At 40.8% G+C, this 23,341-nt stretch overlaps 1 protein-coding gene across 1 annotated transcript; it reads right to left on the minus strand.

Moving 5' to 3' along the window:
- Positions 1–701: 701 nt before the first annotated feature.
- LOC118398748 (tyrosine-protein kinase SRK2-like) lies at positions 702–13,317 on the minus strand. Its single transcript, XM_035794404.2, has 8 exons — positions 12,429–13,317; positions 9,663–9,784; positions 7,006–7,169; positions 5,771–5,939; positions 5,074–5,232; positions 3,030–3,232; positions 2,663–2,828; positions 702–2,343 (listed from the first exon to the last, which is right to left on the minus strand). Exons 1-8 carry the CDS (start codon positions 12,803–12,805, stop codon positions 2,135–2,137), a joined length of 1,569 nt encoding a protein of 522 aa, XP_035650297.1. The 5' UTR covers positions 12,806–13,317; the 3' UTR covers positions 702–2,134.
- Positions 13,318–23,341: the final 10,024 nt, after the last annotated feature.

Genomic DNA, 23,341 nt, shown 5'->3' on the forward strand with positions numbered 1-23,341 from the left:
AATAAATTCATTAAAAAATCCTACCATGTGACTTTCTGGATTTTTTTCCCTCATTTTGTCTGTCATAGTTGAAGTGTACCTATGATGAAAATTACAGGCCTCTCATATTTTTAAGTGGGAGACTTGCTGTAACTATATGATGTCATAACATAGATATCATACATTCTTAGATTTACAAATGCAATCTATGGAATAGGATATTCATGAGGAGTCAGAGGCTACTGGGGTCAATGTGGCAATGACAGCCTCTGTGTCCCAAATGGCACCATATTCCCTATATAGTGCACTACCTTTGGCCAGAGCTTGTACACTGTATAGGGTATAAGGTGCAATTTGGAATGCACAGAGCATTTATGAGGCTTCCGGCAGCCCTATTTTTTTTTTATGCAGGGAACACACAGTTGACCGTTTTGATCAAATGAATACAAACTGGGATTTCAGCATGAACACTGGGGAAGCCTATTCAATATTTAGGACTACTGGAAACCTGTTATATTATGGAGAGCTATTCAGTATCCTTTAAATTAATTGGTTTAGTTATAGATTAGTTATTTGATAACCTGATGTGCCATATTTACAACTGATTTCATGTCACAGCAAGGCAATGGCAGAGTTATTCTAAGCACTAGGAGAATGTTAGCACCATCGTGTGGCCATTATGGCAAATTACACTTTAGGAATCAGATAGAAATTACCATTGCTTTAGATTATAACTATAATTTATTAGAAAACAGAAAATACCACAGAGGATTCAGTGTCCCTTGACCAAATCATTTGGCAACATATGTTAAACAAATAATTCTAAATGATTATTAACTAAATTAAGTCAGCTATTCAGAACTATTACGTAGACTCACCCCAGATTAATAATTAAAACTAATGTCCTATGAAAAAAATGAAATCGCTAAATTTAAATTATTCTTATGCTTCAAACGTAACATTCAATTACTCTTACAATGAACAAAATTAAATAAATATTTTCATTTTTCTGATCAAGTGTAGTACACTGACAGGTTACAACCAATTATTAGACATTGTTCAAATGTTTTAAAAACATTGCACAAAATGATCAGAAAAAGCCATAATCAACAAGCACTTGTACAATTCCAGTCTCATCAAACAAGTCCAGTGTAAAAACTTACTTTCAGTCATTGAGCCATAAAATACCAGTTCATAACTCAAATCAACATGGTCACTGAGGTGTGGCGAGCAGGCAGTCTTTCCGGTTATTAAATTCCAGGTCCGATTGCAGAATAACAGTATCCCCACTATGACATCAACAGACATTGGTGACTGCACAGTAAGGTTCAATTGAATTCAAATCCAATTCTGTCCAGTCAGAATCAAATCTACAATTTATGTGAACATATTCTAACTACATTATCCTCTCATTCCTATGGTGTGTGTATTGATATGTGCTCAGAGATAACAGATCACTCACTATGCTTCAGAGACGTAGATAAAACAAATACTTCTTAGTGAACGTGACTCAAGCACATCCGTACAGGAGACTCCTGATAAATACTTGGCAGCCAACCAGTGTAGTGGAAGAATGACTGCTATGCAGAGTGAACACAGAACCGGTTTGCCCGGCTTGATAGTTCTGTCAGGCTCACCTGAGAACAGAGGCTGTTCTGGAAGCCCGACCGGGCCATGGACAGGGTTTTGACTTCGTCCAGTGTGTCTAGTGAGTTTAGCTGGATATGAGATGTCACTCTCAGTAAAACCCACTTAAAAAGTGCATTAAATTGGCAAACAAATCAAAACTAGCAGGAGTGTCAAACAGTTACAATAGAGGATTCCCCAGTCACGACAACTATACACAAGCAGCCAAATAAAACATCCACATACAACATTTTCTCATCAAACCGTTTGTGGTCACACGTGTTCAACCTCATAATATAATCCTAACAAATACATATCCAACCAAAATGGGATCAGGACATAGACGGTTCAACTATGCTAAAATCAATAGCACCTGCATTCTGGATACTAACTGTTGGGAGAATTAAATGCCATTTATCTTAGGCATATGATTATATTACCTGTGACAGTGGACATACTGTACTTTCCTCTGCTGACTCTTGCTACGAGTATGAGGAGAGCATCATTGAACACTCAATACAACACAGTACTAGTAACGGTTGGCATCATCGTAAGAGGTCACATCCAGGTCAAAGAAGTCCTCCAGCTTCCACTGCAGGGTTTCGAAGGTGGGTCTGTCGTTCTCATTGTCCTTCCAGCAGTCAGACATGATCTCATACATCACCTTGGGACAGTTTGGTGGGCAGGGCATCCTGTAACCCGTGGGCACACGTTGGACCACCTGGTAGTTGGTCATGGCTGGAACAGTAACAGAAGGGATAATTATTATGATCCTGATGTCACACAATGAAACCTAGGATATGCAAAAACATACACTAGTACTGCTAAAGTACATGTTGGGTCAGTCTAGGCTGGAAACACTCTGGACAATCAACTGCAATGGCAGGTTGCATGCAAGTTGTACCAGGTGATGAACAGGTGCCAGATACATTTTTGACTGTTAACCAGAGGGCATGCTCCTCACTCACAACATTCCATGGTAGGAAATTACAGGATTAACACTGACTGATTTGATAAGCTTTCCTACCAAAGAGATTAACATGTTATTATGTCTTACTCGCATAGGGCATCTGACCGAAGGTCATTATCTCATACAGCAGAATGCCGAAGGACCACACATCAGACTTGATGGTGAACTTGTTGCCATGGATGGCTTCAGGGGCGGTCCATTTCACAGGAAACTTAGTGCCCTCTTTGGCTTCATACACATTCTCACTCTCCATCTAAAATGGCAACAAAACAAAAAAATATTCAATGGGCTTTAAAGAGTAGAATTAATCATTGTGGTGGACTTTCCACAGTTGTGTCATGTCTTCAAAATAAAGAAATTGAGACTGGTCTTGAGTAACACCTTAGTGCTGAAAGGTTGACATAAACAGTCAAGTCCCTCCTTGTTTTTCTTAGAAAAATAAAGAGATACCGACCATGAAGACTCTGGCGAGTCCGAAGTCAGCCACCTTGCAGACGTTGTTTTCTCCCACCAGAACGTTGCGTGCCGCCAGGTCTCTGTGGATATAGTTCTGCTGCTCCAGGTAGGCCATCCCAGAAGCCACCTGAGCAGCCATCTCTATCTGGTCCGAGACACCAAGCTTCATACCCATGTCCTTGGAGGAAGAGCTATTGGATTCTGTCAAAACGTAACATGTTTCAAGTTAAACTGTAGTTAGTTTGTATCCTGTGTAGTGAATGATTACTGTGAGTATGAATGAAGTTTAGGCCATGGAACTGTGTGTATGCTAATTTAGAATAAAAAAAGACGACCTAATCAGGTAAGAGGAAATTGTCTAGGATCAGAGAGCAGGGTCAGGCCCAGATCAGAAGGAAAGGGTGTGATTCTGGCTAAACAAAGAGAGAGGACCATGGACATTCCACAGGAGAAAGGAGGGAAACTCACTGGGGTCATAAAATGCATAGCTGGAGAGGTGATGCCTACAAGGGAAGAGTATAAAATGTGTTGTGATCTTTCTAAATGTATGCACTCAGCTGACTGTACCCTTGGTATTAAACACTTGAATCTTCAAGCTTTTGGTCTCAATTCCTTATTGCAAAGAGGTTGCAATAGCATTTTTCTTTTTAACAGAGGGAAGGACCAGGATGAGAAAAACCGGCATCTCATTAAGATGAGTACTACCGTAAAATTGTATAGTACTACGTCTTGATGTTTTTCACTTGAATAACAAACAAATATTCGACGTAACGGAATGTGTAAGCAAAAGTATGACTATGCGATTCGTTGTAAACATTTACGAAGTTTAGTTCCCAAAAAATGAGTTCGTAAAAGACTGGTGAAATATGGGGGATGCAATGCAGACAGTCTCAGGGCCACAAATGTCAATTTCATATGACCACCTCAAAAGGGGGACCATCACGGGCAGGCAATGTTACTGCATATTTCACGCAATGGCACAGCATGTGTCATGCGAGTGGACAACATCAGATAATCTAGCAATGCAACTGGTAAATATAGATGGAATTCAATGCACTCATTTAGAGCAATGATGAAATGCATGTGATTATGTAAGGGAAATGGGGATACCTAGTCAGTTGTATAACTGAATGCATTCAACTGAAATGTGTCTCCGCATTTAACCCAACGCCTCTGAATCAGAGATGCGGGGGGCTGCCATAATCGACATCCACGTTATCGGCGCCCGGGGAACAGTGGGTTAGCTGCCTTGTTCAGGGGCAGAATGACAGATTTTTACCTTGTCAGCTCTGGGATTCGATTTTGCAACCTTTCGGTTACTAGTCAACCACTAAGCTACCTGCCGCCCCAGTAGCAATAATGCTAAACACCGTTACAATCACAATCATGCTAAACCACAAAGATCAGCATTTTGTGGTGTAGCACAGCTAAAGAAGAGGAGATGGCACAAAGCAGGTTGCTTGAATTATCTCGTTCCCATTTTACACGTGTTGCTAGTCCATAGCATGGCACACGTCAGCCAGACATGGTCCTGTGGTCACGGACACATGTCATGAGGGTCACGGAACTTAAAGGGATAATTCAGGATTTGTACGTCTCTGTGTCAATTAAGAAGGAAGTTAGAGGTAGTTTTGTGAGCCAATGCTAACTACAGATAGCGCAATGACTGGAAGTCTATCGGTATTTACTAGTATACTAGCAGATACCCATAGACTTCCAGTCATTGCACTAATGATAGTTAGAAACTTCCTTCAAACGCAGATACCATTTTTATGTATCGACAAGTTCATCTGACTCTTGAGAAGTAGATAAAGGGCCACATTGAAATCAAATTAAAAACATCACTTTGTATCACTTTGATTGTTGCCAAACTTTCACTTCCCCATAACACACATAATACAAGTTCAACTTCTGCACTTATTTAAACTCTTGCTACAGTAGGCACATTGAGATGGTGTTCCAATCTAAACATCCCGTTAAAAAGGAAGGTGCGGTGGGCTTTTAGGTGGGTAGGTTATAATGCGATACAACAGTGTTCTTACTCTGAAGGTAGTCCAGCAGACTGCCATTCTTCATGAGCTCTGTGATGATGTAGATGGGTTCCTCCACAGTACACACAGCGTAGAGCTGGATCAGTTTGGGGTGCCGCAGTTTCTTCATGATCTGGGCCTCCTGTAGGAAGTCCTTAGCGTCCATGGAGCCTAGGAGAATAACATGTACATGAGGAGTTGTATTGCACAGTAGCACCGGCTGTAATTTTATTTTATCTTACCTTAGATTTGATTAAATAGTTGTGTTTCATAATAATGGGCCTCTGTATGGCTATGTAGATATTCCATTTAAAAAAAACAGCCGTTTCCAGCTACAATAATGATTAACATCATTAACAATGTCTACACTGTATTTCGGATCAATTTGATGTTATTTTAATGGACAAATTATTTTGTTTTCCTCTCAATAACAAGGACATTTCTAAGAGACCCCAAACTTTTGAATGGTAGTGTGTTTGTGTATAGACCTATCACACATACATACAGTGCCTTCAGAAAATGTTCAGAGCCCTTTTCTTAGGGTATAGCATTATTCTAAAATGATGTTAGTTTTAATGACTCCAACCTAAGTGTATGTAAACTTCAACTGTATACGCATATATAAATAAAATTATGGAATATAATCATGGATTTCAAATAGTGATTTTCTGGGTTTGAATCCAGTGCTCGTGCAAAACAGGCCATTTACCATGTTTCAGGGTCTTTACTGCTACTGAAGTGGTGTCGTTCCAGATGCCTTCATAGACTTCTCCAAATTGTCCAGCGCCCAGTTTATTCAACAGTTTGACAGACAACCGGTCTATCTCCCAGTGGTCGGCTGTGTTGTAGGACAGACCATGGGTTTGAGGAGCCTCCGTCTGACAGGAGAGAGATGCAACATTTATACCATAAGAAGAGTCAGAACAGAGAGGACAGTTTGTCAGGTCTATATTTCAGTAAAACCACATTACTGTTGTTCTATTGTCCTTCGTGAACGGTTGATGGCGCTAAACACTCATCGGCCAGTTTATTTGTTATGCCACCCCATTCACGAAAAATGATCGCTCCTACTGACTGAGTCAGGTGGCCTGCTACATAAAGCAGACAGACAGGCATTCAGTTCGATTGTACGTTAGAAATAGGCTAAACGAATGACCGAAGCGACTGAGCATGATATGATCGACGGTGCCAGGCGGGCTGGATCCAGTATCTCAAAGATGGCTGCCCTCCTGGGATCTCCGCGCCCCAGTGTTTACCCGAAAAACACCCACAAACAGACACATAAAGCAGCAGTACAACAGTGGTGTGGAGAACAACATCTTGGAATGCACAACTCATCGATCCTTGTCACAGATGGGCTACTGCAACAGATGACCACACGGGGCTTTACTACTATCAGCTAAAAACAAGAAAACCAGCTCCAGTGGGCACGTGAACACCAACACTGGACAATTTAGTGGAAAAATATCACCTGGAACATGAGAGCGAGTTCAGTTTACTTGAGTGGCCTGTGCAGCCCACAGACCTCAACCCAATAAAGCATCTTTGGGATGAAAGGGAATGGGGTGTTCGCAGCATGAATGTACCACTGTCTAATCTACAGCAACGGTGTGATGCCGTTGCTTCAGCATGAACCGACATTCCTGTGGAATGTTTCCGACACCTTGTAGAATGCCTGGAGAATTCAGGCTGTTCTGGAGGCAAAGGGGGGGTCCGACCCAGTACTAGATTGGTGTACATCATAAACTGGCAAGTGAGTGTACATGGTTGACACTGAAAATTATCAGGGTAATGCATTATCCCCAATGTTTGAAGGGTGTTTGTCAACTAGATATCTTTAGCAAATTTGCCAGGCAATGTTTTGGTTCTTGAATTCAGATCAAAAGGGTTGCTAAACAAATGTGCTTAATCACAGTCACATGATAGTTAAAATAAAGTAAATACCTTTTTACATGGTTCAAGCAAACGCACACAGAGACCATCCTCCAGTTTGGAATAGTGTTCCACTAACTCCCTCAGAGTCAGAAAGGTCCTAGATCTTGACACATAGTAGCCTCCAGTGTCCACCTTCTTTAATTTGTAGTGCTTCACTTTGTCCCTGTCCAATACTGAAAGATACATCCAAAAGCATAAGGGCACAATACTGAAACGAGAAAACGATGACAGCAAAATCAACTATGGTCATGCTAATCTGTGCCGAATTGTAAATGAATAGGGAAATTATGAAATTGAAATGTGTACAGTACATGGCCGTTATGACATAAATGACTTAACCCAGGGCTGCCCACATTAAAAACCCTATTTTGGGTGATTTGACTGAACTTATGTATTTTGTCTAGACATTCAAACATTACATAATGAATGTACCATTAGAAATAGTGAGGTGGGAAGAAAATGGCAATATTTTTGGACAATATTACATAGATATTGCATCAATTTGTATAATTGATTAATATATATATCAATTTGTATAATATATATATATATATCGTCTGCTGTACCTGAGCCAAAACTCAGGTATTTTTATCATTCACACCCATTCACTTTTTCCACATTGTTGTGTTTCAGCCTGAATTTAAAATGGATTAAGTTTAAGTTTAGATTTTTGTTTGGGGGGGGGGGTTCAAAGGCCTACAAACAATGCCCCATAATGTCAAAGTGGAATTATTTTTATATATACACATATACACACACACACACACACATACATACATAATTCCACTTTGACTATATATATATTTACAAATTTAAAGCTGAAATGTTTAGTACAAGTATTCAACCCCTTTGATATAGTAAACCTAAGTAAGTTCAGGAGTAAAGATTTGCTTTTAAACAGTTCACATAAGTTGCATGGGCTCACCGTGTGCAATAAGTGTCGATTGACTACCTCATCTCTGTACCCCACACATAAATGTATCTTTAAGGTCCCGCAGTCCAGCCCTGAATTTCAAACAAAGATTCAACCAAAGACCTAGGAGGTTTTCCAATGCCTCACAAAGAACGGCACCCATTGGTAGAAAAAAATATATATACAGTATACAGATCCACACATCCTTCCCAACTCAAGTTGCCGGAGAGGAAGGAAACCACTCAGTGATTTCACAATGGTGCAAATGGTGACAAATGGGGCAAATGAAAACTGAGGATGCATCAACAACATTGTAGTTACTTCACAATAGTAACCTAATTGACAGAGTGAAAAGGAAGCCTGTACAGAATAAAACATATTCCAAAACATGCATCCTGTTTGCAACAAGGCACTAAAGTAATACTGAAACAAATGTGGCAAAGCAATTCACTTTTTGTCCTGAATACAATGTGTTATGTTTGGAGCAAATCCAATACATTACTGAGTACCTCTCCTTATTTTCAAGCATAGTGGTGACTGTATCATGTTATGAGTTTGCTTGTACATGTTAAGGGCTAGGGAATATTTCCAGATAAAAACAAATAAACATAAAGGAGCTACGCACAGGCAAAATCCTAGAGGAAAACCTAGTTCAGTCTGCTTTCCACCAGACAGTGGATAGATGATTTCACCTTTCAGCAGGACATTAACCCAAAACACAGGGCCAAATCCACACGAGCTGCTCACCAAGAAGACAGTGAATGTTTCTGAGTGGCCAAGTTACAGTTTTGACTTACATCTACTTGAAAATCTATGCCAAGACCTGAAAATGGTTGTCTAGCAATGATCAACAACCAATTTGACAGAGCTTGAAGATTTTTTAAAAGATTCATGTGCAAATGTACTCGCTGCCAAAGGTGCTTCTACAAAGTATTGACTCAGGGGTGTGAATACTCATGTAAAATGTGATATTTCTGTATTTCATTTTCAATAAATGTAAAAAAAAAAAAAAATAATAATCTAAAGACATGTTTTCACTTTGTCATTATGGTTTATTGTATGAGAAGAAAAAAAACAATTTAATATATGTTGAATTCGGGCTGTAACAATTAAATGTGGAATAAGTCAAGGGGTATGAATACTTTCTGAAGGCACTGTAGTGAGAAATGTTGGAACATCAAATCACAAATTATAAACATGTACAGTAGTAGAGGCTGATAGGAACAGAATTGTACTTTCCTGTAATCAGGTTGCTATGCCATTATTGCTTCTGCAGAGACTAAGTTTACAGCCAACTGTTAATGTATAATCAAGGGACCGTTTCTGTCAGAATGACAAGGAATGGCCAGCTAGACTCATGTGGTCCTAGGTGATGTTATCAGTCTCTTTGAGAGCAGAGGTATACGTTTGTTTACTTTAAGACCTTGAACCTTCAATCACTTAAGTGGACTATGAGAAACTGTGATTTACACAGAACAAATGGGGGATTGTTCAGGAATGAGGAAACAACTTGTGTTTTTTTGTGCATCGAGTTCCATTCTCATACCAGTAACAGAAATAGATTGATCACAATAAAACCATAAAATGCATTCCTGAACAATAAGTCAGAAAAAAATAGACATAACAAAGTCATTCTAAACCTAATACCAGCATTGTGAGTATACTGATCTGTGTACATCTATGGTAGTATACAGGTTTGACCTGTAGTCTCTTGCAGATGCAACAAGTTCAAGGACATGAGGCTGAGATTTACCTGAGAGTGAGAGCTCTCCTTTTTGACTTTCACAGTGTCTAATGAGGAAGGCTCCATGCTGGTTCCCTTCTGACAGAAGCAGCTTCTCAGCATCCACTCTCTTGGTGTCTGCAAAGTACCATCTGTATACCAGAACAGGAAGAAACAACACAACAGCAGTATCAAAGTATGACAGCAACCCATGCCTTGGTTGTTTACCTGACACCTATATATTAGCATTGACATGCTTCATATCCAGATCTAAAAAGTAACATCATTGAGTTACACAATCAAGTTTTAGATACTTTAGGATGATTTTAACAGGAAGTGTGATTCATGAACATGCTAATATTAGGTGTCATTGCCTTGGATGTGTAGGGTCTGTGGGAGGCTTTTGACCATTTCTTTGGATTCCTCATGTCTAAGTCATTGTTAAAAAGTGGTTTGGTCAAAATGGGATGTAACATACTACATTGAATACTATATGAATGATGTAAAAAAATAAAATGGCCAATGTGGATGTAATCAATAAGCTTAAAGGCCCAGTCCTGTCAAAATTGTGGTTTTCATATACATCGCTACACTATGGAGGTTGGAATATTACTGTGAAATTGATGATTATGCTATTTCTGGTGTAAGAGCTGTTTGAAAAGGCAGCTTGAAATGTCAGCCTGTTTTGGCCTACCTGGTGATGTCACCAGATAGGCCATAACTTGGGGTGGCAGGTAGCCTAATGCTTAGAGCATTGGACCAGTAACCAAACAGTTGCTAGATCAAATCCCCAAGCTGACAAGGTAAAATAAATCTGTCATTCTGCCCCTGAACAAGGCAGTTCACCTAGGAACAGTAGGTTGTCATTGTAAATAAGAATTTGTTCTTAAACGATTTGCCTAGTTAAATAAAGGATCCATTAAAAAAATACACTTTAAAATCACCAGGTGGTAAATGAGTTAATAAATCAATAAGAAAAAAAGTTCCAATTCTCTGCCAATAACATCTAGTTTTCCCCTCCCCACTGTGACCAATCCCAGAGAGTCCTAGCAAAAATCTTGCATGAGAAATTACTGTTATTTTTTAAACAATTAATAGAAAACACATCACAGTAAGGCACTTAATTGTTACCCTGAAATTATTTGATAGAGATTTAAACATTTATTATTATTATTATTTATTTTTTTAACAGCTGCATTGGTACTGTACTCTACACATCCGCTAATCAAGTTAATCAGGTTACGTACAGTGTATATGAGCCACTCTGATACTTCAGGGAAATTACTCCTAATTACCAAGACAAAACCCTCAAGTGTTTTCCAGTCAGAGACAGTGTGAAAAAAAATATGGAAAAACGTGATTGCTGCTGAACGGAAAGCTGTTTCATGGGGAAGATCAACAGGATAAGACGACAACATGGGTGACTCACAGCCAAGAGTACTGACGTCGTTCAGAAGATGGACACCTAATTTCCATAAGAATCATTTTGTCTCAAAAAGGCATTGATAAATAGGGTATCGTAAGCCAAATTATTTTGCTCTTGAAAAGCTCATTTAGTTATGAATGGTACCTGTTACATGATTCCAAAGTGTCACCAAAACATTCACCAAGAAACCCAGAGTGTTTGGTTTCGACAAAGTGACGTTTCACTCTCGGTCATGTCATGCCAAGTGCAACTGCCTTGCTAAACCAGTTTCTTTCTATATTTAGCCAGTACACTTGTATGTTGTTTTGATGCTACACACAGTTGTAAACACAGTATGAATCAGCTACATTAACTATTCATATTTTTAGGGTTGGACCTCTGCATTTTCCAGATGCATTTTCCTCTGTGATCTGGGGAATTATTAACTAATCCATTGTACTTCCTGGTCATTGACAATCATTAACCAGTTTGACCTCCCACTTAGGTCTACACACATGCAACGGCACCAATAGCGTGGCATTTGCCTATTGACCAAATCTGTTCACAATATCCAAAGTAGACCTGCATTAAACCAAACTAGTGCTTTACCATTTTCAAAACAATTACATTACTGTAGCCTGTCAACAGCTGGTTAGTCGTATCATGTGTTTGTTAAGGAGTAGTCACCCAAATCTGAGGCCTTACCTAAAACTAGATTATATGAATCCATAAAGCACAGACATTAATCCATAAACCACCAACATTGTGACTCATGATATTCCACAACTCTGGCCGTAGCAATTATTTCAATTGCCATAATATAAACACACCAGAATGTACCAAAGTATCTAGACTCTAGAACATACTCATTCTCATTAACTGTGAATGTATGCAAATATTTGCCAAATCCATATTGGAATGGTCCAGTTGTTTAAGGGATAACAACAGGTCAGTTATGGTGGTTAATCAAATAACCACAACAGAAGTGTGTACGCTAGTGTCCCCTTCAAAAATATTATGGTAAAGTGATCAGTAGGACCAAGGGTAAATAAGCCCCCCCTTTGGAACATGCATCAAGTCTGTGTGGGAGTCTATGCCAATACTGCTTTTATTCTGGCAACAAGTAACCCAATATCCATAATAAGTAAAGATGATTTAGTGATGTCGACTGAATTTGAATAGGCTACCCTACTGTATAACTGAAGAATGATACAATGTACTTTTCTGTAGCCTTTTCAGTTCTCTTCACTTCTTTGAATGAAGCCATAGAAACACCTTCAAACTTTACCGGTTGCTGTTCTAGTCTAGTATAACCTACTACATACAGTATGTCAAGCATTTCAACAGAACAATTCATCCAGTGCATAATTGTGTGACTGTAGGCTACTTACGGCTCAGCGTCCAGACTCTCCACAGGTGCCACATAATTGGCTGGAATGTAACCCTTCTTGGCAGCTGAAATCCCAGTGAGCGCTTTTGCGTACCACCAATCGCCAGCACTTTTTTCCAAAGCTTCTAACTTGTCCCCAGCACTGAAGCTCAAGTCCTCCTCTGTTCGGGCGGTATAATCATAGAGAGCGATATAAACGTATCCCGGTATCTCAAGGGGTATAGGTGGCAAAACCCTGTTTTTGGGACCCTGCGCGTGATCATTTTTAATCACAACGATTTCTCTCTTTTCAGTCGCCGACTCTGAATCTGACCGTGGTTTATTAAAACACGGGAAAACAGTCTGACAACACAAAAAACAATTCTCTCGAATGTCCATTGTGAAGACTCCCGGGTTAATCGCACTAAATCATTTTGATCATATTTTGATCAAATAAAATGTCAGTTATATTTTTGCGCTCATATTCCATTGCGGTTCGAATGAATGTTCTCACATCATGAATTGGATTCTAGAAAGTTTGACTCATTTCCCAAACACTTGTCAAACCTGGTCTTCGGACTGGAATACAATTTAGTACACTGACTAGCAGTAAAATAAAACGATTTATTGCCCGAGGCCAACTCACCGCGTCACAGTGTTTCCTGGTTACCTTTATGTCTCATTCACCTGGGGAAAATCGTGTAATTGCAGACCGAAATTCCAGGCGTTTCTAGGTGTGGGTGTTCCTTTATATCAGTAAACGCCAATTGATACCTGCCATTGGTCAGTTCCAGTGTTATGGAAACTGATGGTTTCTCGACATAGATGATGTGCATTCAGGTCGCTTGAACTTTTTCTGCGTTGCGGAACGGTTTGTACTGGACTACATGGTTCCACAAAACGTTCGTGTACGTTCTTGAACAGACTGAGAGGTTACGTTTGTTCTGGTTTGGTGGGTGTCGCTTGAAGTAACGAGTAACGTATTTAATGGGCAGTGGCCATGCTGACAGCGATATCCAACCCCTCTCAGTTTTTCAACTGGTCGTTCAGTACAACACAATGTCTGTTCAATTGTATTTGTATTTATTCGGTATCCCCATTACAGCAGCTGGGGTCCAATCACGTGAAGGCACTTACATCACACATAAAACAGTACATCATATGAATCACTTATTACACCACTACATATCTACAATACAAAATGTATAATGCCACTATACAACAATGTTACAATGTACGCGTGTGTGTGCTTATGCATGTGTCTGTACCTGTGTGTTCCAGAACGTAAAAACGCACTGAATGCAGCCCTTATTTGTTTACATAGCATGTTAGGATAATTAACGTGGCAGGTTAGAATGACTAACGTCTCAGGTTAGGATAACTAACATGGCAGGCTAAGTAAAATAGCGTGGCAGGTTAGGAGACTGAGGTTAAGGTTAGGAAAGGGGTTAGGGTTAAATAAATATATTACTATTTATTTAATATTGCAGATAGATTGTAGGTTCTATCAATGTCATTGTCTGCATCATTTCCAATCCCCAAAATATGTTTTATTTGTAAATATATTATTTTAAATATACCCCTCACCCTCCCCTAATTGGAGTAAACTAATGGAAAACAATACTTAGGCTTCCACTTCCAGCATATACATACTATATACATATAACAGACAGTATATTTTACATTAGTTATCTTTGTTTGTTTTTAGTCCCAGCCTACCCTCAACCCCTCCCATCTATCTCTGAAGACCATCCAGTTTTGGTTTCTGACATATATTTTCCTACTGTGCTGTGATGTTCCACAAAAGTTCTGAACCATTCTATTCTCATAGTTTCTACAGATGCTGAGAGGAGGACGGCTCATAGTAATGGCATCAATCACATGGAAACCAATTGATGGCTCCAGCCACCACCACGAGCCCGTTCTCCCCAATTAAGGTGCCCCCATCCCCCTGTGTACAGTTGTCAACAACTGTTGCCCCGACTCGAAGGAAACGGCACGTCCATGGACTAATGCCGAGCATCAATGAGTGTAACTTGACATCAAGAAACTCAGAAAATGTATGTAAGTGGCTCTGGATAACAGTGTCTGCTAAATGACTGAAATGTAAATGAGTCTAGCCAATGAGAGGGGCAGATAGAGAGAGGACTCATTATGCATCTGTGCTACAATAGCGTTTGCGACAGCATGGGCATCACCATTGAGGCTGTCTCTATTTTAAAGTAGTCAATATTCTTTGTCTTCATTGGCTGATTGCTCCCAACTCATAGGAATCCCAACTACTTTAAAAGGGTAGAAGCCTTCAATGGTAATGTCCATGCTAAAAAGGGTTATATCCATGATTAGTCCTCCATCTTTATGACAACAGGCACAACTCTGATATAACGTTTTTTTTTTCATTCAAATTTGCTGAAATGCCATGTGTGGCCTTTTATATCATTGCATTCATAACAACCTAACCATTACGAAACTTATATTTGATCAAATAAGCCTAACGTAGCAAAGTAAATGAGAACTTGAACACAACTGGCTTACCTGGTTAAATAAAGGAGCAATAAAAAATGTTGATAGACCTCCATACAATTCCTAACTTCCTGTGATTATTTTCGTGGACAGGTTCTGGGCTGAGTAAAACCTCTCGCTTTGACTCTTCCTCTCTGCCTGTGTGCACTTTGAGTGATACCAGGGCGCTAACTTGTATTTCACCACCTACAGGCAATAATAGCCTACCTGTTTTGAGAAGGGTGTAATTACAGACCACAATTAGGTGCGTTTTCTGATAACAGCGTTTCTTGACATCACTCATTGATGATCATCATTGGTTGTTTCTTTCAGTCAGGGACAAGTTATTGACAACCATAGCATTGTACCTAAGTCTAACCCTTTTCCTAACCTTAACCTAATTTTCCTAACCTGCCATGTTAATTATCATAACCTGCCAAGTTAGTTATCCTAACCCACACAACCAGGCTCAGGATTTCAATGGCCAAAAGAGGCCCAGTGAAATTAATTATGACCATATATTTTCGAGTTATTTTCATTAAATAAACACATACAAACAGTGATTTACACAGACATACATTGATGATTTAAAACATAAAAAGACTGCAAGGGGGCTTTAATTATCTAGCCTAACTAATTAAGGCTACGACTTTTTAAGAACTGCTTTACCTGTAGGCATTAAGCAAGACTTGATTAAATTAATCTTATTCAATGACTAAATTGAATAGGATGAATAGCTTTTATTAAAAATGTGATTAATTATTTAATATTATAAATAACACTTTTAGGCAACTTGCATCTTTGGGTAGCCTTCCACATGCATGTTGTCAGTATGCTCTGGTGTCGTGCACGTGTGACCCCCATTTGAAATTCTCCACTCTTCGGCTAAAGCATATACATTTACTACATGTACTACGGCACACTGGGAAGCCTCGGGCACAAACCTTTTGTACACATTCCGCGCACCTACACCAGATATATCACTGATGCGGTTGATAAACAATATCAAACTATAGATACATAATTCATAGACTTGATTAACTAAAATTGTACAATATTGTCAGGTTGTTGGAGGAAACCTCCAATGCATCCCCTTGCCTTTTGTAACATCCCACATGTTTCCGGAGAGATAAAGACAATGGCTATGTTCCAGAGCATCAGCACGACTGCAGTCGACTGCTGACTGACTGATCAACAAATCACCTTGCATCATAAGTAACAACTCATTATTATTTTGAAATCAGTCAGTCAGTCACAATTTACCATTATACATCGCAATGTTGAGCCTCTCGAACACGGCCATTGCCATTGGAGGCTGCAGACTCGTCATTGATTTTGGGCGTGTTCAAGCAGATAACTTTTGTCAAGTCGGTGACTGTCGTTAGTCGCCATCTTCCAAAGTGTGTTGCATTATGGGATAAAAATTGTCCAACTTGCGCCGACATGATGACTGTGTGAATCTTACAAGAACCATGTGATCAAAGGTCAAAGTTGACTGCAAATTTCTGCAGTTGCTCTTCATCAAATTCATCCTGCAGCCAGCGCCATTGTCAACCAATCATTATTGTGCTATTTCAAATAATAAAAGAATGTACCACATGAATCACAGAAAAGTTGTTCCCTGTTTCAGTCACGCTTGTGTATAGATTTCAATGTACAAATGTATGTGATTTGAGGTTCTATCACCAATTGAATTGATTGTACAATGTACACACATACTGTATATTAACAGTTTGTGAATGTGTGATATTGGAGACAGGTTTATTTCGACATTACAAAGAAACACTTTAGAAACAATGGCAACACTGCCATGTTGCATTGAGCCTTGCTGTTGGAAAACCACATCTGCGTCTGACTGTTGCAGATGCACCTCCCCAACGTTATGCTATAAACACACCGACTGCATCCTGGCATCAATGCTGCATAACATTTTGCACAGATAGGCAACTATACTGATGCAGGTATCTTTTGCAGATGGTTGCATGCGGTTGGACACATGGAGAGAATCATGTTCGCAGTATCCTCAAAACCATGTCTTTTTGACAACCTCTGACAGCTACAGGAACATAAACACAAAAAATGCTGCTTGGAGACAACTGTCCACGATAGTAGGATTGCCAGGTCAGTTTAGTAGTGAGCTTGTGCTAGATGTGGCTAGTTAGCTAGCTAACCTAGCTTGTGTGTGTAATAAATAATATAAATTATGCTAGTTACTACCCCTGTTAACTTGCCCAAATAATCATGTTTGAAAGAGTGTGTGTGTGTATAAATATTAATTGGTAGATGGTAGATACTACTGTACCACTGATAATTGTCAGATAACCGTGTGTGTACAGTAGGTGACATGTCCATCATAGCTATATAAAAACTATAGTTAGGTAATGGTATGGCTTATCATGTTCATATTTTTTTTTCACCTTTATTTAACCAGGTAGGCTAGTTGAGAACAAGTTCTCATTTGCAACTGTGACCTGGCCAAGATAAAGCATAGCAGTGTGAACAGACAACACAGAGTTACACATGGAGTAAACAATTAACAAGTCAATAACACAGTAGAAAAAAAGTGGGAGTCTGTATACAATGTGTGCAAAAGGCATGAGGAGGTAGGGGAATAATTACAGTATTGCAGATTAACACTGGAGTGATAAATAATCAGATGATCATGTACAGGTAGAGATATTGGTGTGCAAAAGAGCAGAAAAGTAAATAAATAAAAACTGTGGGGATGAGGTAGGTGAAAATGGGTGGGCTATTTACCAATAGATTATGTACAGCTGCAGTGATCGGTTAGCTGCTCAGATACCTGATGTTTGAAGTTGGTGAGGGAGATAAGTCTCCAACTTCAGCGATTTTTGCAATTCGTTCCAGTCACAGGCAGCAGAGTACTGGAACGAAAGGCGGCCGAATGAGGTGTTGGCTTTAGGGATGATCAGTGAGATACACCTGCTGGAGCGCGTGCTACGGATGGGTGTTGCCATCGTGACCAGTGAACTGAGATAAGGCGGAGCTTTACCTAGCATGGCCTTGTAGATGACCTGGAGCCAGTGGGTCTGGCGACTAATATGTAGCGAGGGCCAGCCGACTAGAGCATACAAGTCGCAGTGGTGGGTAGTATAAGGTGCTTTAGTGACAAAACGGATGGCACTGTGATAAACTGCATCCAGTTTGCTGAGTAGAGTGTTGGAAGCAATTTTGTAGATGACATCGCCGAAGTCGAGGATCGGTAGGATAGTCAGTTTTACTAGGGTAAGCTTGGCAGCGTGAGTTAAGGAGGCTTTGTTGCGGAATAGAAAGCAGACTCTTGATTTGATTTTCGATTGGAGATGTTTGATATGAGTCTGGAAGGAGAGTTTGCAGTCTAGCCAGACACCTAGGTACTTATAGGTGTCCACATATTCAAGGTCGGAACCATCCAGTGTGGTGATGCCAGTCGGGCGTGCGGGTGCAAGCAGCGATCGGTTGAAAAGCATGCATTTGGTTTTACTAGCGTTTAAGAGCAGTTGGAGGCCACGGAAGGAGTGTTGTATGGCATTGAAGCTCGTTTGGAGGTTAGATAGCACAGTGTCCAATGACGGGCCGAATGTATATAGAATGGTGTCGTCAGCGTAGAGGTGGATCAGGGAATCGCCCGCAACAAGAGCAACATCATTGATATATACAGAGAAAAGAGTCGGCCCGAGAATTGAACCCTGTGGCACCCCCATAGAGACTTCCAGAGGACCGGACAGCATGCCCTCCGATTTGACACACTGAACTCTGTCTGCAAAGTAATTGGTGAACCAGGCAAGGCAGTCATCCGAAAAACCGAGGCTACTGAGTCTGCCAATAAGAATATGGTGATTGACAGAGTCGAAAGCCTTGGCAAGGTCGATGAAGACGGCTGCACAGTACTGTCTTTTATCGATGGCGGTTATGATATCGTTTAGTACCTTGAGTGTGGCTGAGGTGCTCCCGTGACCGGCTCGGAAACCAGATTGCATAGCGGAGAAGGTACGGTGGGATTCGAGATGGTCAGTGACCTGTTTGTTGACTTGGCTTTCGAAGACCTTAGATAGGCAGGGCAGAATGGATATAGGTCTGTAACAGTTTGGGTCCAGGGTGTCTCCCCCTTTGAAGAGGGGGATGACTGCGGCAGCTTTCCAATCCTTGGGGATCTCAGACGATATGAAAGAGAGGTATCTATGTAGAAGAAGACTGTAGGAGGAAGTGGAGTGGACTCAGGGACAAATATCAGAGAGAGAAGGGCAGAGAAAGAGAAGAAGAGGTCTGGGTCAGCAGCTTCAGGCCAGCAGCCTTGGCCCTTCTGCCACATTCTTTCTTTTCTGGATCCATTTATTGTGCCGAGAGCAACGAGTGGCAATTTTAAAGCCAGACCCCTCACGTCATCCACAAGTGTTGTCGCCACCGGTGCATCAAGACCCTCTACGTCATTTACAAGTGAGACCACCGCCTCCACAGGTGCAGCGAGCCTCTACATCATCCACAAGTATGACCACCACCGGTGCAGCCATGGAAGATTATGAAATGGAGGAAGCACCTCTGGATCTATGACCACCTGAGATTATTATGACCCTCAAGGAAGTGACCCCTGAGGACCTTGAACAGGATGTGGCCGTGGAGACAAACAAGGAGAGTAATGAGGATAGAAACATGGAGATTAACGAAGAGGTACAACGTCCACCAGGCGCCATCGCCGGTACCAGCCCCGAGATCCAACAACTAATTTCAGCAGAGGCTCCTCCAAGCCGTCGAGAGGGATGAAACCAATCCTGATGCTCACAGGAAGGATGAAGAGACCCTCTTTGCCATGAGCCTGGTGCCAACCCTGAAGAGGCTGCATCAGCAAAGAAAAGCAGCAGTCAAGGTTAAAATTCATCAGCTGCTTTTCGATGCCAAGTTCAATGGTAGGTTTTTTTTCTCCACACCACAGGTAGTGTCATAAGTATTGCGAAAGATGAAGTAGGTCATTTTTACAGTATACTCATGTAGGCCATGTCATGTAAGGTAGGCCAGAAGGCTATACTGGAAAACCTAACCTCTATCAAAATAGATGGCAGAGCCGCAAAAGTTCTTCTGTGATTCCGGAACAAAAACAACAGTACTACCATCAAACGTATACCTTATGGGACAGCTAAACACAATGCTACCTTATGGGACAGCTAAACACAATGCTACCTTATGGGACAGCTAAACACAATGCTACCTTATGGGACAGCTAAACACAATGCTACCCCCATTCACAGCTCATTCCAAAATGGCCTCTCCAAGAACTGAAAGAGAGGCTCCTTTTGTAGGGCTAGCCCCTCCCCTCAGAACAATTACCCCTAATTAATTAAGCAATTACTTCGTCAAACCTACATTTGCCATTAACTAAACATACTGAAGGATATACATTGCAACACGTTTTTAAACAATATCACCACAAAACATTTACAACATTATATCACGACTGACAGTGTCTTTCAATATGCACATTGATATTAATGAGCCATTTGGGACAGGCACTACAAAGTCAGCCCAATTCCCTTTGCTTGGGTCCTTATCCAGCATACCTGGAAGCTACAGAGATAGAGAGAGGAACAGAACAAACAAATGCGCTCATCCACAACATAGATAAGTATAATACATATTACTTATATTAAATATGAACATTGACACAAGTGTGAAATGTATGTACTAAGACAGAGAAGTTAACTTGTGTTTCGACCCACATTGTTACCTTATCTGATAATGGAGCAGGGAGGAGTGATGAATGTATGCGTGCGTGCGTGCGTCAAAGAAACAAATGCTGCCCACGGCCAGTGACGGACTTCCACGTCACAGGCTAATTGGTATTTCAGATCAAAGGATTAATATGAGGCAAATATATAGCTGTTGTTTCTGGGTTAGAAAATATCCTAAAACAGTTTTCTGTCTAAATATTTGCCTGTCATATTCATCTTCTGATCTGAAATACAAATCCCATGAGTAAACAGCAATAATTACCAACTTTACCACACTGTTCCACTATTTATGCCACTAAGTACACTTTACAAGCAGTATTTAGTTAACATAAATCTCACGTTTTATGGTGTTATATTATGTAATGCTTGTATGTGTTTTTCTCTTCCCCTCCAGAGTTGGAGTCAATTTTGCCGACAAGCTCACAGGAAGGACAGGAAGAGGAGTTGTCTACTTTTTGTTTTGACCTTCTCCTCCAATGGGATTTTCTAACTGTCCTTATTCCACTTACTATGTCCTTGTTAGTAGTTTCTCAGTACTTAGGACAGCATTCATTATTAGTTGTACATACATTTCAAGAAAATTGACTGAATTGAAACTGACACACAGGAGAATTCAAATGCTCTTGTTTTTCTTTTACAAGACTATAGGTGAAATGTGTGTTTACCTGTATTGTGGCTACACATTCACTTTTAGTTTTTTCAGACACACATGTCTCCTCCACTCCTTTCTGAACCTCATATCTCCAGTGCCCTTCCCTCTCTCTCTTTATGGCCATGTCTGAAGTTCCCCTACTATGTCTAGGCTTTATGAGTAGTCCCTGTATCTGTCTGCAGTTGTGCCAAAAATACATGCTCTTGTTGTTCTCTTACAGATTATAGGCTACACATTATTTTTTGTATTTTTACATGCACATACATGCACACACCTTTACTCCCAAATGTCACTTAAATATAACTTCCAAATGAAAAGAGACAAGGAGATGTAAAATAATTTGAGGAAAATACTATTTTATGGACAACGGTGGATGGTTCTTAAAATAACCTTAGTGTTAGGGGGTTCTAAAAAGAGCTGTTTCACTCCACGGCATACTGCCATGGGACTTCACCTGTTGGTGATGACAAGTAGGTGGTCACCTGAAGTGCCTGTCTGGGGGCATGTTGGCACCTGCCCTGGTGACATCAGGTAGGTGACCATTTGGCGTGCCCGTCTCCATCTGGAACGGCTCCTGGAATGACCTCCGCAGGTAGTTGTGGAGAACACATGTGGCCTTTACGCAGGCATCGATATTTGAGGAATCAGAATCCCAAAGGCGCATTTAACAACTAACCTTGCCCTGGATAATTGTTTGTTAAAGATCCTTACAGGCTTTGGCAATGGCAGCTGGCGTCCAGTCTCATGAGGTTGGGTCTCAAGGCAAGGCCTTGTCACCGACGAGGGAGTGGAATCTCCAATGTGCCATCCTGAAGTGCCTGGCCAAAGGCAGAGTCCCACCATCACTTCCCGTAAGCACCAACATCGATTGGCACAGAAACAGTAGAAGGCAGCTACCTAATTCCAACATGGTGTAACAGTCAGACGTCTGTTTTTGTCTTGTCCCGTGTATATATTGTTTTCTTCATATATATTTCATCTATATTTTTAATCTCAATCTCCTTCTACAGACTGAACATACTCTCCCGCCTCACCCAATGTGGTACAGATCTGCTATTTTGTTATACTTAATTTTTTCTTCATTTAACTTGGCAAGCAAGTTAAGAATAAATTCTTATTTTCAATGATGGCCTAGGAACAATGGGTTAACTGCCTTGTTCAGGGGCAGAACAACAGATTTTTATCTTGTCAGCTCAGGGATTTGATCTTGCAACCTTTCGGTTACTAGTCCAACACTAACCACTAGGCTACCTTCCGCCTCAGGTTAGTGGCATACTTCAGAACCGGAACCCCAATCAGAAGCTAGCCAGCTAACTAGCTACTAGCTAGTAGTCAGTTAACCACTGCTAGCGGTCATCACCGTTACCTCGGACATCAACCAGCCTCAGCCCGGTCAATTCCTGCCAGTCTGCACAGATGTGGTAGACTGCTTTTTCTCTCCCACATCTCCGGATTCCTACCATAAGCTCTGAACCTTTACACCGGATCATCGCTGCTATCCGAGGGGCTACTCCTGGATAATGTCTCTGTCCCGAAGCAAGCACCAGTTAGCCTGGAGCTAGCCTGGAGCTTAAACCATCTCCCAGCTAGCAGCAGATATCCATTGGCCATTTCCTGGGCTACAATACCTATTTTGCCAATTGGCCTGGGCTCCTTCACTGCCGACACGGAGCCCCGCCGATCCATCACGACTGGTCTGCCGACGTAACGGTCCGAGGGGGTTTCTACAGGCTCTTCCATTCTCTACGTCCCCCAGAGGCCCATCTGCTAGCCCCGGCCTGCTAGCTGTCTGAATCGCTGTGTCTCCAGCTCGCCTAGCTATTCATTGGACCCTATGATCACTCGGCTACACATGCCTTTCCCTAATGTCAATATGCCTTGTCTACTGCTGTATTGGTTATTGATTGTCTTATTTCAAAGGGGGAGACACTCTAGACCCAAACTGTTATAGACCTATATCCATCCTGCCCTGCCTTTCTAAAATCTTTGAAAGCCAAGTTAACAAACAGATCACCGTCCATTTCAAATCCTATCATACCTTCTCCACTATGCAATCTG

This window comes from Oncorhynchus keta, chromosome 19 (assembly GCF_023373465.1).
Source record: "Oncorhynchus keta strain PuntledgeMale-10-30-2019 chromosome 19, Oket_V2, whole genome shotgun sequence".
In the NCBI taxonomy this organism is placed as follows: Eukaryota; Metazoa; Chordata; class Actinopteri; order Salmoniformes; family Salmonidae; genus Oncorhynchus; species Oncorhynchus keta.